Source organism: Prunus avium, chromosome 1 (genome assembly GCF_965620075.1).
Source record: "Prunus avium chromosome 1, drPruAviu1.hap1.1, whole genome shotgun sequence".
Classification (NCBI taxonomy): Eukaryota; Viridiplantae; Streptophyta; class Magnoliopsida; order Rosales; family Rosaceae; genus Prunus; species Prunus avium.
Genome location: NC_142284.1, coordinates 583,472 through 602,710, shown reverse-complemented (window position 1 = coordinate 602,710; position 19,239 = coordinate 583,472). Strand labels below are relative to the sequence as shown.

Below are 19,239 nucleotides of genomic sequence, written 5' to 3'. Positions count from 1 at the left end.
CAAAATTGAGAAGAAATTGAAAACTAAACTTGGCTATATACAGAAAGACAATTAGAATTTACAGACATTCAGGAGGGAAAAGGAAAATTATTTCATGATTTTCGAGATTCAATTGATTCCAAATATGTTCAGTGTGATCAACCCTCGTCTGAACCTCACCACAAGGTGCTGATTATGGGAAGCTTTTTTGGATTGGGAAAAATAAAATGTATGTCACCAAATTCATATAAAAAATAGTATATATATATATATATATAATTGACACAGATTTTAGTAGCTAGCCTTCTAACCATAGCATATTGTGTTCCCTTAAATTGCTCAACTTGATTTTATTCTCTACCCCTAATTCAAAAAAATCATCGTCAATAACCTTCAAAAATATGTTAAGACCCGTATACATGCGAGAGAAAAAATAATTAATGAAAGACTTAATTGCTTAAAACCTTTAGAAATTAATTATCAAATTAGAGATTGAGTAGGTTTTATTTTATATTTTCTTTGTTCATCCTTTTCTCTTGCACATTCAAAGGCAATTTTTTAGTACTAAAAAAGTCATTGTGGGCATGAAAACTTAGGGTGAAATCAATTTGCCGCTAATTGAGCACAAGACATTTGTTAAGCAAAAACATGTGAAGGAATTTGGCCAGAGTCCAATTTGGGAAAGTTTCTTCCTGAAGCAGTCAAAATAATTAGAGAGGAAGAATGACGAGGAAACCGCACTATCAAAGTTAGGTTCTGAAGAAATTTACAAACAATCACAAACGGGAGAATAATTAAATGCCGCCTTTGTTTGTGGCCATGAAATGAAGGCCAACTTTTGATGACCTTGTAATTATAGAATGTGAACGTTACCTAGTGTTGTTTAAAATACTAGTGTTGTTTAAAATTGAGCACTGCAGTTACTTCCCTATCTAAAATTTGTGTTTGACTTTTTCTAAATCAGATAAAATATTATTGTTTTTGGTAAACCACATTCTGTTATTTATCCACAAAAGATGACTCAAATAATTGTCAACCGTTGCCCTTCACATATTTAGGCCTCCAAACACATGTCCTAAATAGTGTGTCCTTAGGTATTAATAAATCATTTATTTGTGAAGAGACCTTCTCAAAGCTTTAATTCATTAGCACCGCCTGCTCCACTTGGGTGTTGTTATATATTTGTCTAGGAAAACCCAAGAAATCAGATGTGTCCGTACTAATTTTATGCTCTAGTAATTAGGGGTTAAACCAAAGTTTCCCAAACAACCACAACAATGTTTATAGAGAGAGAGATTATTGTCCTGTTAATTGATTTTAAGACTAATCAATCAATTAATCTTTTCGATTTTCCTGAAATATGGTTTGCTTATTATTGGTTTCAGTGGACTTGTGATGACAACCGAATGTCGTTCTCTCTCTCATTACAAGCTTCTGCTTCTAATCTCTTAATTCCTTCAACCTTTGGTGATTTTGGTAGGGCAGAAAGAGACCGTACACATAAACACACTAATATATAAATTAATTACTAACTAACAACCTTTTGTCATCATTAGATGATCTTCTCAACCTTCCTAATGGCTAGATTCCATGTAGAAGAGTGTTTCATATAAGACAAGAGAGTCCTCCATGTTCGATTTATTACAAGGGCCGGAGAGAGAGAGAACCAGTAATGACATGTCTCATACTCACTTCCTTGGTAAGCTTTGATCTAATAAAATTAGTGTTCTTTTATTTTAATCTTTTAACTAAGGGATTTTAGAGAGCCATCAGCTTATTAATTTAGTGGTATTTCTTGTCCATAATATTGGAAGAGGTCTGAAATTTGAATCTCTTTTTCAAAGATCAAGAAACCATTAGCTCTTAATTTAGTATTACTTCTCTTACCAATGTTGGAAGATGTTCTAAATTTAATTTGCTCTCCCCCATCAATCGAAAAGAAAAATCCCTATAGATTATGGATGACTTATTACGAAAGATTGATATTATTAGAACAATCTTATATATGCATCAAATTTTTCATTCATATTTGTAGCTTTTATTCATAAAATTAACCATACATATGCCCACTTGTTCAAGGAGAGTATTACTTTATTTGTCTCTCCTAATTCTCCATTTTTTTGTTCTTGCGGACCAAACATGGGGTTTTATTTTTATTTTTTACATTTGAGGAATGAACTATTGCATTTTAAAGCTATCAACTAATGAGAGTCGGCACAATCAACATAGAACTCATTTGGAGTGGCGCTATTTCTTTTTATTTTCTTTTTCCAAAGTTAGGGGGTACTATGGAGCACACCAAAAGCCTTGGCCAATCTAACTCGGCTTTGGAGTGGCGCTATTGCCACCCTTTCTTTTTTTCTAGCTTTTCACATCTCTTAATCAATTTGCTACGCTTATGGGCAATTTGTTCTTCCTAGAGAACCTCTTGGTATTTTGGTTCTCACCTGATAGGGGTCAGGGGCAAAAATAGAGTAGAATCATTCCTCAAAATGAACTCATCATCTAGAAAAAGCAATCGAACTGAATTGAGAAAACAGTGATTTAGCTAATTCGTAAATACCAAACAGCATACAAGTGTACGACTATCTATCAGAAAGAACTACTGCCAAAATACTTAAAACCATCACAAGGAACAACCAAGTATCTTAATAAACACAAAACAAAATTTAATTCTTAAGTCAATCCTCAACAACATTTTCATCTTAAAAGGCAAATCTCTACTAATCAATATTTAATAGGAGCAATGATCTCTAGCTGAGGACCTAGTTTCTCCTCAGCAACCTTTTCGGCCTTCACCCTCAGCTTGTTCAACTGTTTCTTCCTCTCATATGCAAGCTGGGCCCTCTCCTTCCTCTTGTTCTCAAGCTCCTGCACAGCCACAGATAAATTCATTAGTGACTATTTGTAAGTACATGAATCAATGGCAACAAACTCATTCCAAGAAGAAGCAAATAGAATCCACCTGCCTCAAGCTCAAAACGCACAACAAAATTAAATATAGATGTCGGTAAGCAAAGTTGTAAATTGATTGACACGAGGGCACATATGAATTGCCGTCGATGTAACTCAATGTTAACGAGCCAATGAGTGTAAGTACTTTTAGGTAAAAGTACAAAGCAAACTAATGTGATGATTTTTAAGAACATAACCCTAACCTGGAATGGCGTACTTAGCTGTTAGTCATTTGTGCCAAACTATGAAGAATTCCAGGCATTTACGCACTTACAGGGGATGCACTAATACAAGCTCCAAAAGTTCTAGACACTGACATACAAACGTATACCCAATCTACCGTAAAAGACTAATGTGCTAACATACAGAGTTAGACACCATTTAAAGCCAGGTAGGTACACACAGAAATAAGTCTTGATTAGGAAAGCAAACAAAAGGATCCAACCGGCTTTAGCAAATAAAAATAATCAACTCCACCACTACAACACGCTGGATGAAGCATTGTTCAAAACATGCCATCACAACCACTAAATTCAATATGCATTTAAGTGCGAGAACACCCCTATAAATGTAAACAACCACATTATGGAAACTAAAATCCGATGCAACTTGATCCAATTGAATACAACCATAAAATGAGTGTACTACTCTGAACTAAAAAGAGAAAATAATATGCTTTACTAAAACACAAGGACACAAAAAACTCAGTAAGAGCAAACAAGAAAAGCATGTGATTCTCACCTTGATGGTCTCATAGTGATTCCATCCAACCTCAGATGAAAGCTTGCCCAACAAACAGTACTTGTGTCCTGCTTGAAGCCTCAAGACCCTGATAATCCAAAAACAATAACCTTTCAGTTCACGGAAACAGAACCAAACAAAAATAACAAAACTAGTAAATCAAAATCAACAAGCTAGTGTGAAAAGCTCACTTGAGAGCATCAGGAATGACCATCCTCTTTATCTTATCATAAGGAGGTGGTACACCCTCGTATGCCTTCAAACGGGCAAGTGCGGCGGCACCACGCTTGGTCTTGTGCGGAATCATTCTGCAAAACCAAAGACACAAGTACAAAATTACTGTAAAATAACTTATACAAAGAAATCCCCTATTGAGTGAAATAAAGCAGAAAACGCAACTACCATTCCAACTAAAAACATAGATCACCTATTGAATCAATAAAATAAACATAAAATAACAAAATAGGTCTATAACATATAATGAGTCGGAGATCATTTTCTTCAAAATCAGCAAATTTACCAGAAAAATAAACAAGTCCAAGACTTTTCAACTCCTATTCTATTCCGACAATCAACATATTAGAATAAAAAACACAAATTAATAGAATCAATCTCGTCCAGTTTACAGATTAAACTAAATAATGGGCACCAGGCATTCTGTTCGGTTACTAAGAAAATGAAACAAAATCCAACAGCCCCAGAAAACCCTAGCTCAAACTCAAGAAAACGTACATAAATCTAGAAATCAGCAAACAAAGAGAGTGAGAGAGAAAAAACGACGTACCCACGGATGGTGCGCCAGAGGATCTTAGCTGGGGCACGGAAGTGAATGGGACCATGAGAGGGCTTGGTGTTCATGCGCTTGCGCAAGAACCTCATGTACTTCATCTTCTGCCTGACGAGCCCACCGGAGATGCAGATCTCCTCGCATCGAACCACCACGACCTTCTGCCCATTGAGAAGCTCTTTGGCGAGTATCGACGCCAGGCGACCCAGCATGTGGTGGCGGGCGTCCACAACGACGCGCTTAGCGCAGATTCCTGAGCCAGACACCATTGTTTTCAAGCTCTCTAACCCTAAGCGGCTGTGAAGTGAGAGAAATGGGTGCGTAAGAGTTAGGGTTTTGGAATGCCGTGGTTTATAAAGAAGGCGTATGAGGGTTTGGTTGGCTGCTGGCTGGTGTAGCTTTGTATGTGGTGGGGATTGATGGGTTGTGTGGCATCTGGGCTTAGATGGTAGCCACGTAGCCCACAGGTATGCCAGGTCAAAGGCCCAAACAAAATATATGGGCTGGGAGGGTTAATTTTCTTTCGTGGGTTTAAAGAAAAACAAAACAATTAGCCCATAGGGCCCATTACAAATGTCTCTAAGCCTCGCTCTAAGCCAAGGTCCAAAGTGAGGAGCTAACGTTATTCTTTTAGAAATAGGCCCATACCGAAGGTAGCTAGGATACCACACTTTTTTTTTTATTTTTTATAAACGGAATACTTCTAACATACCCCATGAGAAAAAATGTTACCAGAAGGAGGAAGTGCTCATCGAGACGAAGAAGATGGCGGAGTCGGACCGGCTTTGTCTGAAACCCTAGCCACCAAATGCGTTCGAAGAGAAAGAAAAGATGGAGCCCTGGACTTTTTTTTTTTTTTTTTTAAAAAAAAAAATTATTGTGGAGCATCAAACATTTTACTTGTAATTCTTGGTAATAAACTTTTTTCATATATATACAAATGATATTCTATTTTAATCTAATTTAAATTATGGAGAGGAAGATTCGAACTTGGGTGCAGAGTTAGAAGCACATCCGCTCTAGTCAACTTGGCTAAGCACATGACTGCAAGTTACAAACTTATTTAACAATGGGTGGTAACAAAATTAAATTTAGTAACCCTTCTTCGAAAGTGAGCAATAATAGTGTTATGTGGTGCCAAAATCTTTACCCATTATTTGGACCCAAAAAAATAAAAAATCATATCCATTGACTTTTGATTGGAACTATTATATATACATTATATCTGCACAAGTACAATCGCCTTAGTTAATTGATGAAAAAGGGTCTCCCAATCGTTTTCAGTGATAAGTTTGAAATTTCAAGCTGTAAGATAGTGGAAGGAAGAGAATAAAGCCAATTGAGGCCACATGGGTCAACTCTTTTAAGACAAATGCGACCAAGCAAGCATGATTGAATGATACACACAACAAATATGAGGTGGTGATGGATGAACCTTCACAATTAAATCCAAATGCTTAAGGGACCCTCTGAGAATGGCAACGTCTCAGGGCAGTCGAATAAAACCAAAAAGAGTTATTTCTGGCAAGTCAACGACCCGTTGACCTTCTAACTCATGTATCACCAAAATTATTTTCATTCAATCAAAGTCAACAACATGTATGACAGAAGTTGTCTCCACACTCCCTCTGCTGCCATAACAGATACTATTCTCCTTCCCCACAAGATAGAAACAGAGAGAGAGCATGTGGGGGGTGAGCAGCTTCATCAGTATCTATTTTAAATATACATATGGGGAAAGATATTTGACACTACTATGTAATTATCAATTAATCACATCTTTTGTAGGACGTTACATATATGATGTTAAGATTTCGAAAAGACAGACGAGTGATCCACTATAATACTAACATCAATACTTTCAACAACTTAACCACAAATATCTTAGTAAATATGTAGTTTCATTTGTTAGGTAATGAAACCACACACTTGGATATTTTTTACCTTATTTTCTTGGGTTTCTAATGTGGTATTTTTACAATCTTCAACAATTAATAGCTAAGTTGTTCTACTTCTATAAACTAGACATTCAAACAAGAAACTGAAAAGGCATTCGTATACGAACAACTTTCATCGATTTTGAAGAGAGATGACCACTATATATAAGAATTAATTTGTTCAATGATGAGAATTTGAAGAGATTTCAGAACCACTACATGCCTTTAATAACAATCTGGAAGAAGAAATACATGTAATGTTACTTATTTAGGACAAAGGAATCTAGCTAGTCTTCAAGGATAAATCTGCAGGTTCAACTGCTGTTATACCAGAGACCACACTACTAGCTCATTAATTTCTTTTTCTGTTTTTCATAAACAATAAATATAAATAGATCAGAATCCAAAAGAAAAAGCTGTGGTCATAAGATTCAAGTTCCACCATCATCATCATATGCTGGCGGTGTTTGCATGAATAAAACTGAATATCTGCTGAACTGAGGTTGCTATATCTTCAGCCGTGAACCTCGATTCACTCTCAACCTGCCCATCATTTACATATATATATAACCCAGATTAATTAATTGCATATGCTAAAATGTTTTATAATCTCAACTATATATATACCGTACGTACCTTGACATTAAAGGAATATAGAACAGTTTGTTCGATGGTGGTGATGTTAGTGTGAAGAATGTTAAGCTGCAAATCCTCAAGCGCAGCAATGGCCTTAATGAGCTGCCCTGGTCTCCTTTGAGACAAAATCTTGATCATCGCATCAAACCCTAAAACCTTCACCTCAACATCAGCAAAGCACGACTTGTTCTCAGCCGATTCTTCTCGAAGCCCCGTTTCGAAGTCCACGAACTTGATAGGATCATTTGGATTCACGGGGAGATTAGCAGCCGGAAAGATTAATGGTCCCCCGCTGCCGCCTTGAGCTGCCTGCACTGCAGGCATCACCGCCATAGCCATCGCTCCGGCAGATTCTCCCACCTCATGTCTTGGAGCTTCGCCTAAGAGCCTTCTCCGCTTTTGTGATTCCAAGCACTGAAGCAACTGCTCTAATTCTCTCACAAACTCTATGGCTCCTCCAATGATAGAAGCTTGATCCCCCTGCATACATTCAATTAAAAAATATTTCAGTGGTGAAGGAGGTCGTGAGTTCAAATCTCATGGACGAAAGTTGTTGAATTGAAAGAAAATGGTTAAACAATATATACATACTCGTTGTACATATGAGCCAGGCATGAGAGAACGGAGCACACGAAGATGCTCATTCATTTGCTTCCTGCGGTTTCTTTCCACGGCGATGTGAGTCATCCGCTGGCTTTCAACTTCTTGAGTGGTCTTGGTAGTTCTTGGTCTTTTTCTTTTGTTCTTGGCTGCAGGCTCCGGTTCTACTCCTCCTCTAGGGTTGTTTTCAAGATCTTCTCCAAGAAATTGGAGCTGCTGCACCGAATTACTACCCGAAACCCGACCCTCCTCATCTTGATCTTCTTCCATTGATTTTGTCTTGCCTTCTTCACCCAACCCTGTAAATCTCTCTTCAGCTTGTGGAACCATGACATCATTGTCGAACTTGTCGTTCAACACCGGAAACTTGAGGAAGTAAACAGGGTCAACCCCGGAGGGTTCTTCTTCTGAAATCTTGGTTTGGTTTAAGCCCAACTTGGGTCCAAAATCCGCAAACTGCATCACATCGGCGAAGCTCAGCTTATCAAAAGAAGTACTTGTTGAACCACAAAACCCAGCTGGAGCTAGTTGTGTGCTCATTTGTTGTTGCTGTTGTTGTAGTTGATGGTGATTGTTCATCAAGTAATTGACCATTCCATTGTTGTTCTCACTTGGAGTCTCGTCGACGCGAGACTTCATCATCTGCTGATCTTCATCATGATGATTATCTAGGGTGTAATCTAGGTTGTTAAAGTTACCAGGCGGCATAAAAGCCTGCAATATTTCATAATCAGAGCAAAAGAACAACATGGTGATTGATGACGATATTTGTCAAAAGAAAATAAACAAAAAGTAAAAGGGAAGTGAGATGAGCAGTGTGAGATGGAGAGAAAACTGAATTTTGTACCGAGTAGTTGTTCTCTTCCTTCTCCATACATACAGAATATATAGTATATGATGAAGAGGAGGACGACGAGTACAACTAATGGAAAACCCTAGGCCCGGGGGTGGAGCTAAATTGAGGCAAGGACAAATTACCCTAGTGGAAACTAGGACAGCTTTGGTCCTACACCTGAAACAATGTTAAAATGCATGAAATTACGGACTGTAGATAAATTAATTGCTTGAAGACTGATAAAACAGACAATAGAGACAAGTTAGATAACAATAATCATCAAGGTTAGAAACAGTACAAATTTATCTAAGACAAAGGCCAACAGAAACTGCACCAAACCCCACCCTTTTTTAGAGATTGGAGGAAAGGATCTTGCAATTTTATAAGAGATTTGGCTACGTGGTTCAGTTATGTCTATATATCTGTGATGGGCCAGCCAGAGTTGCCGTGAGAGAGAGAGAGAGGAGCCTGTGGGATTAATTTGGTTGTCACAGTTTCACCTCACTGTCACGGCCTCCTTTAATTTATGTGTGTCACAGGACAAGAGAGCGCCACAAATAGTCTCCCTCATGACCATTATTAAGGCTTAGCCGCTTGTGAACATTTTATAATTTCCACTTTCAACTTTTCAACTTTTCAAAGAGATTACCTACCAACAAGATTCACGACCTTATTCTTCTTTTTCTAACTTTTCTTTTCTTTTTTCTTCTAAAAATTACAAATCAATCGGGAACCTTGATAACTCAACTGCATGTGATTCCTTATTAATTGGTGGCATAGATAAGATCTACCTATCTTGATGAATTTTCAACAATTGACTCAATTTCGTAACATATTCTTTTGTTATTACGTTAATGGAAAGGCAGCCGAGGTGGGTTTTCCAAATCAAACGTTGGCACATAGCCATTGTTGTTGATCATAGCCATTGACCCCAAATAGTTACGGATGGTAATAGCCAGGTTCGGGACTAGTGATCACAATACCATTATTCATGTACTTGATCACTCATGTCTCTATCTTATTCCCTTAAAGGATTTTCGAAAAATCTCTGTAATCAGAAACGGAGCTAGAATTGTAAGTTTATGAGAGAGAAAATATAAAGACCAAGTTATAATTGGATTATTTTTACACAAGTTTAATAAATTTAACTTCCATATACAACTTAGGCCAAAAAAAAAAACACAAACAAACACACATAAATTGAAATCAACTCAATCCAATTTCAAAACTTCATCATCATCTTACGAAGTTCATAATCCTACTCAAATCACCATTAAAAGATAAAAACTTCATCATTCGAGTCTTGCAAAAAATAGAAAGTCCACATCACAAACCAATAATTTAAGTCCAACTACGAAACTAACCACAAACTACAAAGTTCATCAAACAGTACTCAAAATCTTCAACAAAACATCCACAACTGACTTGCTAAACTACACAAGGAAATAAGACAAATGAAATTCCATGCACACTGACGCACACTTGCCAATCTTCACGGCACCAATATTTGAATATAGTTGGCCTTTTCATGATTCCTCGTATGCTTAATTTTATAGTTAGAATTCCATCCCCATTATATACATTTGCTTAAAAAGTCATGTATATGTTGAAAAAGAAAATTGAGTGAATACAAGATTCTATTTTCATTACCCAAAAAGAACGGAGAAAAGGTTAGCAAATTTGAGGGATGAGGACCATGTTTTGTTTCTTGTGACTTCACTTTGTGAGAAGGAATATAATTTGTTACCCAATGTAGCTATCTATAATTCTATGAATATGAAGCATAGAGGTTGCAATAATCCCCTGTTGAAACATTATTTGCTGACGGAGCTCAAATCTAACATCCCAGTATCACCAGAGAAGACAATTGAATTGAAACTCATCAAAAATAAAATTGTATACAAGAAATTGAAATTTAACAATTTCACCGTAAGTAAAACAAGCAAGTCAACAATATCCACAGCATATTCTGCGCGAATTTCTGACTGTCAGAAGAGAACGAAAATGATAACTAAACTGAGAATCACGAAGTGTATTCAAACGCCTGAGGAGGCTGCGGTTCCTCGTCAACTGCCATGGCTGAAGCAGAAGCTGGCTGTCCCGTTGCTGATCCACCAGCAGCTGATGTTGTAGAAGAGGGTGTGTCTGTAAGCGAAAGCACCTCGGGTTCAGTCGGTTTCAGATCTCTCAAGAGAACAAACCCGGATGGTGCTAACTTGATGGGCTCATATCTGCTTCCTTCCAGAAATTTAATGTATTGCTCCTGAGCAGGAACCACCCTAGCTGGGTTGGTCAAAATCTCAAACGAAGGCTCCGGCTCTGATTTCTTCTCGACTGAGCTATCAACCTGCCAAAGAGAAGAAGGGGAGTTGGAACAATTATGATATCATGAACTAAGCATTGCAAAGTAAATAGATCCCATCATATTCTCTCTTCCAATTGTTACTACTAGTTTGGATCATGGCTGTGTATGCAGCTCACGCAATCTTTTAAAAGAAAAATAAAATTTAAACACTAAACTTATATCATTCTCATAAGTTTAAATGCAAAAATGGAATGGAGGAAGAAGAAGAAAAGGTGGGATGGGCCCATTATGCCCATACTGCTCACCTGCATTGAATCCCCATCTTTCTCACTAGATGATTTTCCTTTTCCAGAATGTGGATATGAACTCTCTGCCCCAGATAATTTATCAGCATTTGCCTTTTGATCTGCTTCTTTCTTGGCCCTAGCTTTGGTGGCCTTTGCTGATGTTGAAAGTACAGCAGTGGGGAGTTTTACAGCCGATGTAGTGGTTGGCACAGTGGTCGGTTTAGGATATTCAAACAGCGAAGGTTTTGCATGTGACAGGAACTCAAACTTCGGAACTTTCAGGTCAGAGTTCAGTCCTATCAAAGCGGTTGGTGAGAATGACAAGCTTAGGAAGTATATAAGGGGATACCAGTACCAAAATTGGCTAAAAACGGCAAGGCCAACAACTGCAGTAACTTTATCATGTTTTGTCTTAGAAAGCAGTCTTATCGTCACATTCCTTCCACCAGCATCAATAATTCCAGAGGCCAAGATTGCTCCCATTTTGCTCATGGTGTCCTCATGCTTATCAAGAATTATTTTCTCCAATTGCCGCCTATAAGATTAGTACACAAATTGTTGCAAAATGAGAGAGAGAGAGAGAGAGAGAGAGAGAGAGAGAGAGAGAGAGTTGGATAACTTTGCAATTTTATGATGACAGTACCTGAAAGCTCCAACACGAGAATCACTGGCTTCACTAATCTGGACCATGACCATTGCCATTGCAATGAGGGCCCCTTGGCGCACAAAGTCAACAACATCTGAAGTCAGAGGCTCTAACAAAGATATGGCCTCACTCAAGCCAGTACCAGCACAGGAAATGCCTACGGCAAGAGCAGCACCATATCGAACATGAGGATTGTAAGACTCAGATAGCAGGGAGACAATTCGAGGCGTCTGCAATTTACCAGTGCAATTTTGGAGACATAAGGTATTTATCAGACCAACAGAAAAATAAAAAGGGTATCAAGCAACAAAAAATTGCTTTGGGAAACAACAGAAGATGGACGATCAGAGACAGAAATACACAAATAAGAAAACACCAACCTGCTCTGGCTCGGAGTACAAGACAAAACCAAGTGCTAGAACAGCGGTCCTCCTAACATCATCACTCACATCTGATACAGCAAAATGCAGCAGCTGGCGAATGGCCTTGTTGTTTGCTGTCCCACTGTAGGCCAATGCCAATGCATACATACCACCATAACGTAGAATAGGATCTTGGTCTCTTGTCATCTGCTCAATTAGAGTGTCTGCTTCTTCTTCTCTTCCATATACAGTCAGGGCAATCCCCAATGCTAACCCTCTGTACACAGAATACACAGTTAGCAAAGACCATAGCCAAAATGTGCCATTCCTCCCACAGATCACTTTTCTCAATAAATGAATTTTTTTACCAAAAGAAATCCAAGTACAAACTAGGTCACGCAGCTATCTATACCTGATGATCTTTTCATGTTGTGTCTCATGTGCATAAGCAAGCATCTCACTAGCCTTCTCACTTGCAGTTCCAACCATGAGCAAACCCATACTAATCCCAGCAGCTTCACCAGCAACAGCACTGTCGGTGTAGAGCACACTTTTACAGTCATCGTAGATCTCTTCATCAGCAGTTCCTAAAGCTGACAAGCCAAGACCTAAGCATGCACCATGTTGAATAACCTGCATCAAAGGTCCCATTAGAAAATTTTGGCAATAAACTAATGTGCACAAAAAGACACAATCACTAATATATATATAGTGCACACCTCCACATTAGTACTGCGTAGGCTATCACGAAGGAATTGTTTGATGCCCTCGCCATGGTTGGCATGAATGAGACCCAGAGCATACAGGGCACCACCTTCTGAGTACGGACTTCCACCACCACCTGCCCCACCCTGAGGCAAGTAAGGTGCCATCAGAGATCTTCCCTGCTGCAGGTGGCCTCTGTGAATAACACCTAGCCCTGCTGTGGCACTGAATTTAGCCCAATTTGTGGCTCTACTTAACCAGTCCTGAGAATTTAAAGAACTGAAGTGGTCAGTATTCATATCAAAGAAAATTGATTATAACATTGCAAAAGGTGCAAAAGGTGCAAAAGGAAATAGTAAGATATCTGCTTCACCAGATTCTCCCTCAGAAACGTGTCAACAGTTGTTCCAGCATGCATAATTGCATTAGCATAAATAGTAGCACTGTGGCATACACTATTTCTCATCTCAACAGACTGCTTTATTGTCTTCAGAATAAGAAGATCGGACCTATATGCAATTAACAGAAAACAGTCAAAACACTTCTCAACCAATGATTTCCAAAAGAAACAAACCAATTTATAAGTTAATGAAATAAAAAATACGGGAAGAATTTAGCAGCCCCACTTGTTATGACTGTACAAAAATTGTAAAGTTAACTGTATCGATGTCTCTCCAGACAAAATTCCTTTAATTTTCGTCAGCCTCTCAGAATAGATCACTTCTTTAGGATCTTCATGCGCGGTTGCATTTGAAGTAGAACTTCCATCTGTCATTTGAACATCCTCCGCAGAACTTTCATTTTGAGCAGCATTACTTTCACTTTGAGCAGCATTACTTTCACCTTGAGCAGCATCACTTTGAGCAGCTTCATGAGATTGTGGTTGTGCAGATTCTGGCTGTGCAGATTCTGGCTGAGCAGATTCTGAAGGTTGAATCTTGGGAGGTGAAAGGCGATTTCTAACATTTAAGAGAAAAGCTTGGTGCTCATTCTCTATTAGATCAAAGGCTATTTGAAATGCCAAAAGTGCATCGTCCTTGTTTTCAGAGCGCAGAAGATTTTCCAATATGCTTGCTACACCTTCTGGTTCATCCAAGAACATGAGACACTGGCAAATGCTTAAGTAATCTGGAGATGGCAGCTTTTGATACACTTTGACAAGAAGACGAAGTACCTGTACAAAAACCAAACAAGGACAACTGCTGTCAATCTCCTCAATAAAGAATATTTGCACACAACGCATGACTTGATTCAATCAACCAACATAAACAAAAAGCATTAATAGAACTTGAGAAATAACAAAACATGATGTTTCTGGAAACATGATGCAAGAAAAGGAGACACAAAAGGGACAGCCACAAGGACTACATATAACATTTTCCAATGACATTGTCTGAAAGTTTTTGGTCTTAGTTCCAAACTTATTGTATGCCCTTCTTAGTTTAACATCAAGATTTAGCATATAGAAAGTAACCAGAAAAACATACATAAGAAGAAATAAGGGGAGAGCACCTCTAAAGTTTATAACAGTGTTATCCAATATTAGAGCCAACTTAATCTGTGTAGGCAAAAAATCAGAACATCTTCCTATTAACTCCACAGCCTCTAAAAATTATATGCAATCAAACATTAAATTGCTATGAAAGAGAAACCTAAATTACGTTGTGAAAGTATAAAAACATATTGAAGCTATGTACTGTATTGCACCATCATACTTCTACAGAAGCAACCAACAAAGAAAATGCCTTTATTTATTTCTGTATCACTGCATATTTCTAGCGAGTATGATGGCTACAAACAATGCAAAAACAGAAACATCATATTAACAATAATATGTTGGCAAAAGAAAGAGCACAGTCTTACCTCATGTCTATATTCCCTAAGATTAACAAAGGAATGCGAGACATTAATGCAATATGACAAAGTTCCTTGAACATTATCACTTTTTGTGATTGCCTCCTCAAGTTTATCCAATCTTCGACATTCAATTGCAATCCCCATAGCTTGTTGGTATCTTCCATCCATGATACACCTAAAGATAAAAAATAGTAAGAGAACTAGAGGTACTTATGTACTGCATACAAAAACATTAGAGGCCTGCATACTTATTCAGCATTCTCTCCACAATTGCCTCCAACCTAGGATCCACATTTGCTCCTTCAACATTTGATTCTGCTGCCTTAGACTTAAGACTGGCATATTCATCTATGGCTTTAGCTGAGAAGAGGAGCAAACAACCAGAAATGTCATGTGAGTACAGTCCGGTTAAACCTTCCCAAAGTTTCATATATCTAGTCCACTTCTAACGATATCAAATTAAAAAAATGATGGTATCATTGTTAATAAAACAGAGTTGATTATTAAGTTTGCATATCCCCCTATCATAGTTTCTTCCATTGATGTACATCCCACCTTCTCACAGTCATAGCTATGAGAAGTAAAATTGTAAGCTTTAACGCCTAAGAGTAATTACACTCTATCTTTTGTACAAGTAAAGAAGAACGCAAAAACATTCTTACCAAGAAGAGTATGAACATAATAAGAATCCTCTGACACATCGAATAAGGAACCAGCTCCAAGGGCATAGGAAAGTGAATCATTAAGTTCACCCAAATAATAGAAAACCTGGGGTGAGAAAGAACACAAATCATGTAAAGAAAACGTAGAAGTAGCAAACTCTACATATTCAAAAGAAAAAAAACAGGGAATTTATGGCCACAAATGATGAAGAGAGACAAAGTCTTCAAACCCTACCTGCCAAATTTGCATGAAAGTATTTTGCATTGCTAGTTTACTAATGTTTCTAATTATTTATTTGCAACCAAATTGATATTGATTGATCAAAAAACCACTTTAGATGCAAGTAAATTCAGAGTGTAATAACGAATCTTGTTTGTAACACAATAGTTTGAAACAAAAAGAAAATATAAAAAATAAAAGGCACCAGAGCAGTGATTTTACCTTTGACACAAGCAAAGCGGCCAGTTGCCTTTGATGCTGATCAAACTCTTCATCTTCATATAAACTTTCTCTGAGCAACAAAACAAATTAGAAAAGAAAATTAATAAACACAAAGTTTAAGCTAAAAATATTTTAGTTTCTTCAAAATATATGCAAAATCACATAATTTGAAAGTCAGCATGACTGGTTATAGAAGCACTCTAGCATAACCAACTTATTGACAAGATGCGGAACCTAAAGTTGACAGAGCATAAGCATAGCCCAGGTACTTTGACAGTCAATGTTTGGAAGAAAAAAAACAGCAAAACTTGCATTTCTCCTAAGTTTGTATTATCAGGGTTTACAAATACCAAGACCCCATCAGCATCGTATGTCTCATCTCTACTAATGAAATACAATATTTGCAAACCCTGTAAAAATATATGGAACTCCAATATTTTCTTTCTTATTGTATTATATACTAGCCAAATTCGCCAACACACCAATCACTACAACCTAGACACCAATCACTTCCATCACCGCCCAGAAAACATTCGCAAATCTCCAACAGAATCTCTTCTCAGAAAACCCCCTAATTCTCTTAACTGACCAAAATAATAAACCATCTTTCAATGAGAACAAAGAAACAAGAAGTATGCAAAGTACATAAATTTCAACAACAAAAATGTACAATCTCACACATTTGATAGTTGAATTCTCCAAAATACACAAAAACCTTCTTTAAGAAAACTAGCACAAGCAAGTAGCTTAGTTGGTCTTAAATCTTCCTCAAATTTCGACTTGAGTTTCAAAAATTGTTTCCCGAAGTTTCTCGCCTATCGAAAAGATGAAGAACAACCAAATGCAAACCCTAATCCCAAAAGTGCAACAGAAAATTAAAAAGAAAAAGAAAAAAAACAAAGAGTGAGAGAGAGAAAGTACATGATGGGTACGCTGGTGGAGATCTCGGGCCAAAAGCCGTCAACCAATTTGTTGAGGTTGGATAAAGCGTGGAGCTTGAGCAAAGGATGGGTCTCGTTGAGCATGGCTAATAGCCCACCGGCCGAGCTCACCAAGGTCGCCATAGCTGCACGAACAGGGACCGATTACACGAGCCCTAGGGTTCGAATTGGGTTCAGGAGAATTGGGATTTCGATTTGGGAGAGGTGGATTCGAAACCCTAGAAGCACTACTAGAATAATATTATAATAGTAAAAAAAGACAAGACAGAAAGAGAGTAGTAGCAGTGATGGTAGAATGCGCTACTGTTCTGGTTTTGTGTTCTTTAGAGCATTCTTACCCAACAAGTCAAAAAAAGTTCAAAAATATAAATACAAATTAAAAAGGTGGAGGAGTGGCGTGGACAGTTGTACCAGGAGGATTCCAAACAATTTTCATATTTTATAACTTTTAAAATTAAAAATTAAAAATTTCAATGGGAGGAGGAGGAGGGTGTCAATCCAAACCTATTTTTGAGCATCCTAACCTAATCCAATTCAGGAAAAGTTGGATTTTCCGTATTAGAATTCAACTCAATACAATAGGTATGCAAGTCCAATCCCAATTATAATTAGATTGAATGGGTTGAATTTAACATAAAACATGTATGAAATAAAAATTGTATAAGAAAAGAAAGTAAGCAATAAAATTCATACTTCTTCTTTAAAAGAAATATAAATTCATATTGGACTTGAACTTAAATATATTTCATACAACACTCTTCTTCTATCTTAGAGACACCTTATAGAGTTCCTTACAAATTTTATTTCAATGATATAAAACGTTTATTTTTCAATGCTTCATTCATAGATCTTCTTGAAAAGAATTAGACAAATTTAAAACAAACAATTGTTTGTTTGTTTCCTATAAAATAAATTAATTCATTGTTATGGCTAACTTTTGCAAACGCATGGTCAACCTAAGAGCGGAGCCAACATCTATATTCATTCGAGAGCTTCTACAATGAGGGGCTATGTTGAAGAGTTACAATGAGGGGGTTTAATCCAACAGTCCAATAATAACTCTGCATTGGATTGAATGGCTCTTAAGTGTTGAAACCAATTGTGTCCCACATCGGAGAGAGGGAAGGAGAAAGAGTACTTTAAATAGAATTACCCCACTCCAACTAATACCGAGGCCTTTTGTGATAAAACCTCACACCTGAGGATTGTGCAGGTGGTAAAGTGGGGACAGTATCGGTGTTGTTGGAGTGGGCCCTCGGCCCGTTAACCTGGAAAATTTAACATGGTATCAGAGCCAGGTTGCGGGCCCGTACTTGCCACATGATGGGTGGGTCCCCGTTTGGCCCCGCGCGATGGGTGAGTCCCCATTTGGCTCCACGTAGGCCAAAGGTGCCACGTGATGGGTGGGTCCCCGTTAGGCCCCACGCGATGGGTGAGTCCCTACATGGCTCCACGTGGTTGCCGATGTGTGGATCTCCACGTGTGACCCACAAAATGGGGTCTCACGTGCGGGGGAGTGTTGAAACCAATTGTGTCCCACATCGGAGAGAGGGAAGGAGAAAGAGTACTTTAAATAGAATTACCCCACTCCAACTAATACCGAGGCCTTTTGTGATAAAACCCCACACCTGAGGATTGTGCAGGTGGTAAAGTGGGGACAGTATCGGTGTTGTTGGAGTGGGCCCTCGGCCCGTTAACCTGGAAAATTTGACATTAAGAACCCCCTCATTATATCCCCTCACTGGCCTTGACAACTCAACCAGTCCCATAGTGTTGGAGCGGGATTTCTTTAAAAAAGAAATGCCTCCACATGTTCTTGATTGAAGTCCACACACTTTCTTGATTGAAAAGAACTTCATATCGCTTCTTTGAAAATGAATGGCGCAAAAAAGGGGGAGTACCTTTTAAAGACACTCTGACGCTCAAGTCAGTGCTTATGCAATGAACTCTCAATGCTCAATGGAATTTTTCGTACATTTGGCTAAGGTTATGTTGGGTTTTTATAGTGCTTCAAGCCCTTAGATTTAGCCCTACCTTACTAGCTTCACGCATCCCATCCCCCATTTCGTAAGCGTGGGGAGCCAATGGTTAGGTTATGCCCTTCCTACCTCGCACTTCTCTAGTGGGAACTAACCCACGTCTTCATTTGCTCTTAATTGTGACATGTTTGGCCTTAATATGTGGGTTTTGATTTTTGGTTCCCACACATAGACTTCATTATAACTTATAACTTCCATTAATGAGCATGAGAAGTTGGCCAAAAGAGACACCACATCTAAGAAGGCGCTATTTCAAGTCAATCACTCATCATTATGTATTTGAATTTTCTGACATGGCAATGCAACTATAGTTGAATTTACATGATTTGGGCAATACATACATACTATAAAAACGAAATGGGCTTTATAGTTGGCATGTGTGAAAAGCTGATATTGGGTTGTTGGGAAAAAAAATAAAAGGCTAACATCATTTTACCCCCTCAAGGTTTGGAGTCCTTGAAATGGGCCGCGAGGTTTTTAATTTGTCAATTTATGCCCTAGCGTTTTAAAATTCGACCAATTT

General features: G+C 38.0%; 3 protein-coding genes across 5 annotated transcripts; all 3 read right to left on the bottom strand.

The window, feature by feature from the left end:
• Nucleotides 1-2,569: 2,569 nt before the first annotated feature.
• LOC110749646 (large ribosomal subunit protein uL13w) lies at nt 2,570-4,804 on the bottom strand. Its single transcript, XM_021949799.2, has 4 exons — nt 4,460-4,804; nt 3,867-3,983; nt 3,676-3,763; nt 2,570-2,850 (listed from the first exon to the last, which is right to left on the bottom strand). The coding sequence occupies exons 1-4, from the start codon at nt 4,729-4,731 to the stop codon at nt 2,707-2,709; spliced, it is 621 nt and encodes a 206-aa protein (XP_021805491.1). The 5' UTR covers nt 4,732-4,804; the 3' UTR covers nt 2,570-2,706.
• A 1,797-nt stretch (nt 4,805-6,601) lies between these two features.
• FMA (basic helix-loop-helix (bHLH) DNA-binding superfamily protein) lies at nt 6,602-8,897 on the bottom strand. Of its 3 annotated transcripts, XM_021949848.2 has the most exons (5): nt 8,769-8,873; nt 8,483-8,647; nt 7,627-8,349; nt 7,036-7,515; nt 6,602-6,942 (listed from the first exon to the last, which is right to left on the bottom strand). In XM_021949848.2, the coding sequence occupies exons 2-5, from the start codon at nt 8,507-8,509 to the stop codon at nt 6,850-6,852; spliced, it is 1,323 nt and encodes a 440-aa protein (XP_021805540.1). In that variant the 5' UTR covers nt 8,510-8,647; nt 8,769-8,873; the 3' UTR covers nt 6,602-6,849. The 3 variants fall into 3 exon arrangements, with proteins under 3 accessions (XP_021805540.1, XP_088109883.1, XP_088109880.1); XM_088253757.1 differs by having other exon boundaries at nt 7,627-8,647; nt 8,815-8,897; XM_088253754.1 differs by having other exon boundaries at nt 7,627-8,647.
• Nucleotides 8,898-10,321: 1,424 nt separating this feature from the next.
• On the bottom strand, nt 10,322-17,018 carry LOC110749602 (26S proteasome regulatory complex, non-ATPase subcomplex, Rpn2/Psmd1 subunit). Its single transcript, XM_021949740.2, has 13 exons — nt 16,658-17,018; nt 15,737-15,806; nt 15,295-15,400; nt 14,881-14,992; nt 14,639-14,807; nt 13,402-13,949; nt 13,149-13,284; nt 12,790-13,038; nt 12,483-12,703; nt 12,089-12,347; nt 11,706-11,938; nt 11,081-11,597; nt 10,322-10,817 (listed from the first exon to the last, which is right to left on the bottom strand). The coding sequence occupies exons 1-13, from the start codon at nt 16,798-16,800 to the stop codon at nt 10,494-10,496; spliced, it is 3,087 nt and encodes a 1,028-aa protein (XP_021805432.2). The 5' UTR covers nt 16,801-17,018; the 3' UTR covers nt 10,322-10,493.
• Nucleotides 17,019-19,239: the final 2,221 nt, after the last annotated feature.

Bases quoted from the DNA above. Each gene is read 5' to 3' on its own strand.
- LOC110749646 (XM_021949799.2), bottom strand. From the start codon at position 4,731: ATGGTGTCTGGCTCAGGAATCTGCGCTAAGCGCGTCGTTGTGGACGCC. The intron at 3,764-3,866 runs GTGAGCTTTTCA...TTGGATTATCAG, and splicing joins GTCATTCCTGATGCTCTCAA to GGTCTTGAGGCTTCAAGCAG. The intron at 2,851-3,675 runs GTGAGAATCACA...GTGGCTGTGCAG, and splicing joins ATCACTATGAGACCATCAAG to GAGCTTGAGAACAAGAGGAA.
- FMA (XM_088253757.1), bottom strand. From the start codon at position 8,385: ATGTTGTTCTTTTGCTCTGATTATGAAATATTGCAGGCTTTTATGCCG. The intron at 7,516-7,626 runs GTATGTATATAT...GAATGTATGCAG, and splicing joins CTGGCTCATATGTACAACGA to GGGGATCAAGCTTCTATCAT. The intron at 6,943-7,035 runs GTACGTACGGTA...AATGATGGGCAG, and splicing joins TATATTCCTTTAATGTCAAG to GTTGAGAGTGAATCGAGGTT.
- LOC110749602 (XM_021949740.2), bottom strand. From the start codon at position 16,800: ATGGCGACCTTGGTGAGCTCGGCCGGTGGGCTATTAGCCATGCTCAAC. The intron at 13,039-13,148 runs GTGAAGCAGATA...TTAAATTCTCAG, and splicing joins CGTTTCTGAGGGAGAATCTG to GACTGGTTAAGTAGAGCCAC. The intron at 11,939-12,088 runs GTTGGTGTTTTC...GGTAAATTGCAG, and splicing joins TGTACTCCGAGCCAGAGCAG to ACGCCTCGAATTGTCTCCCT.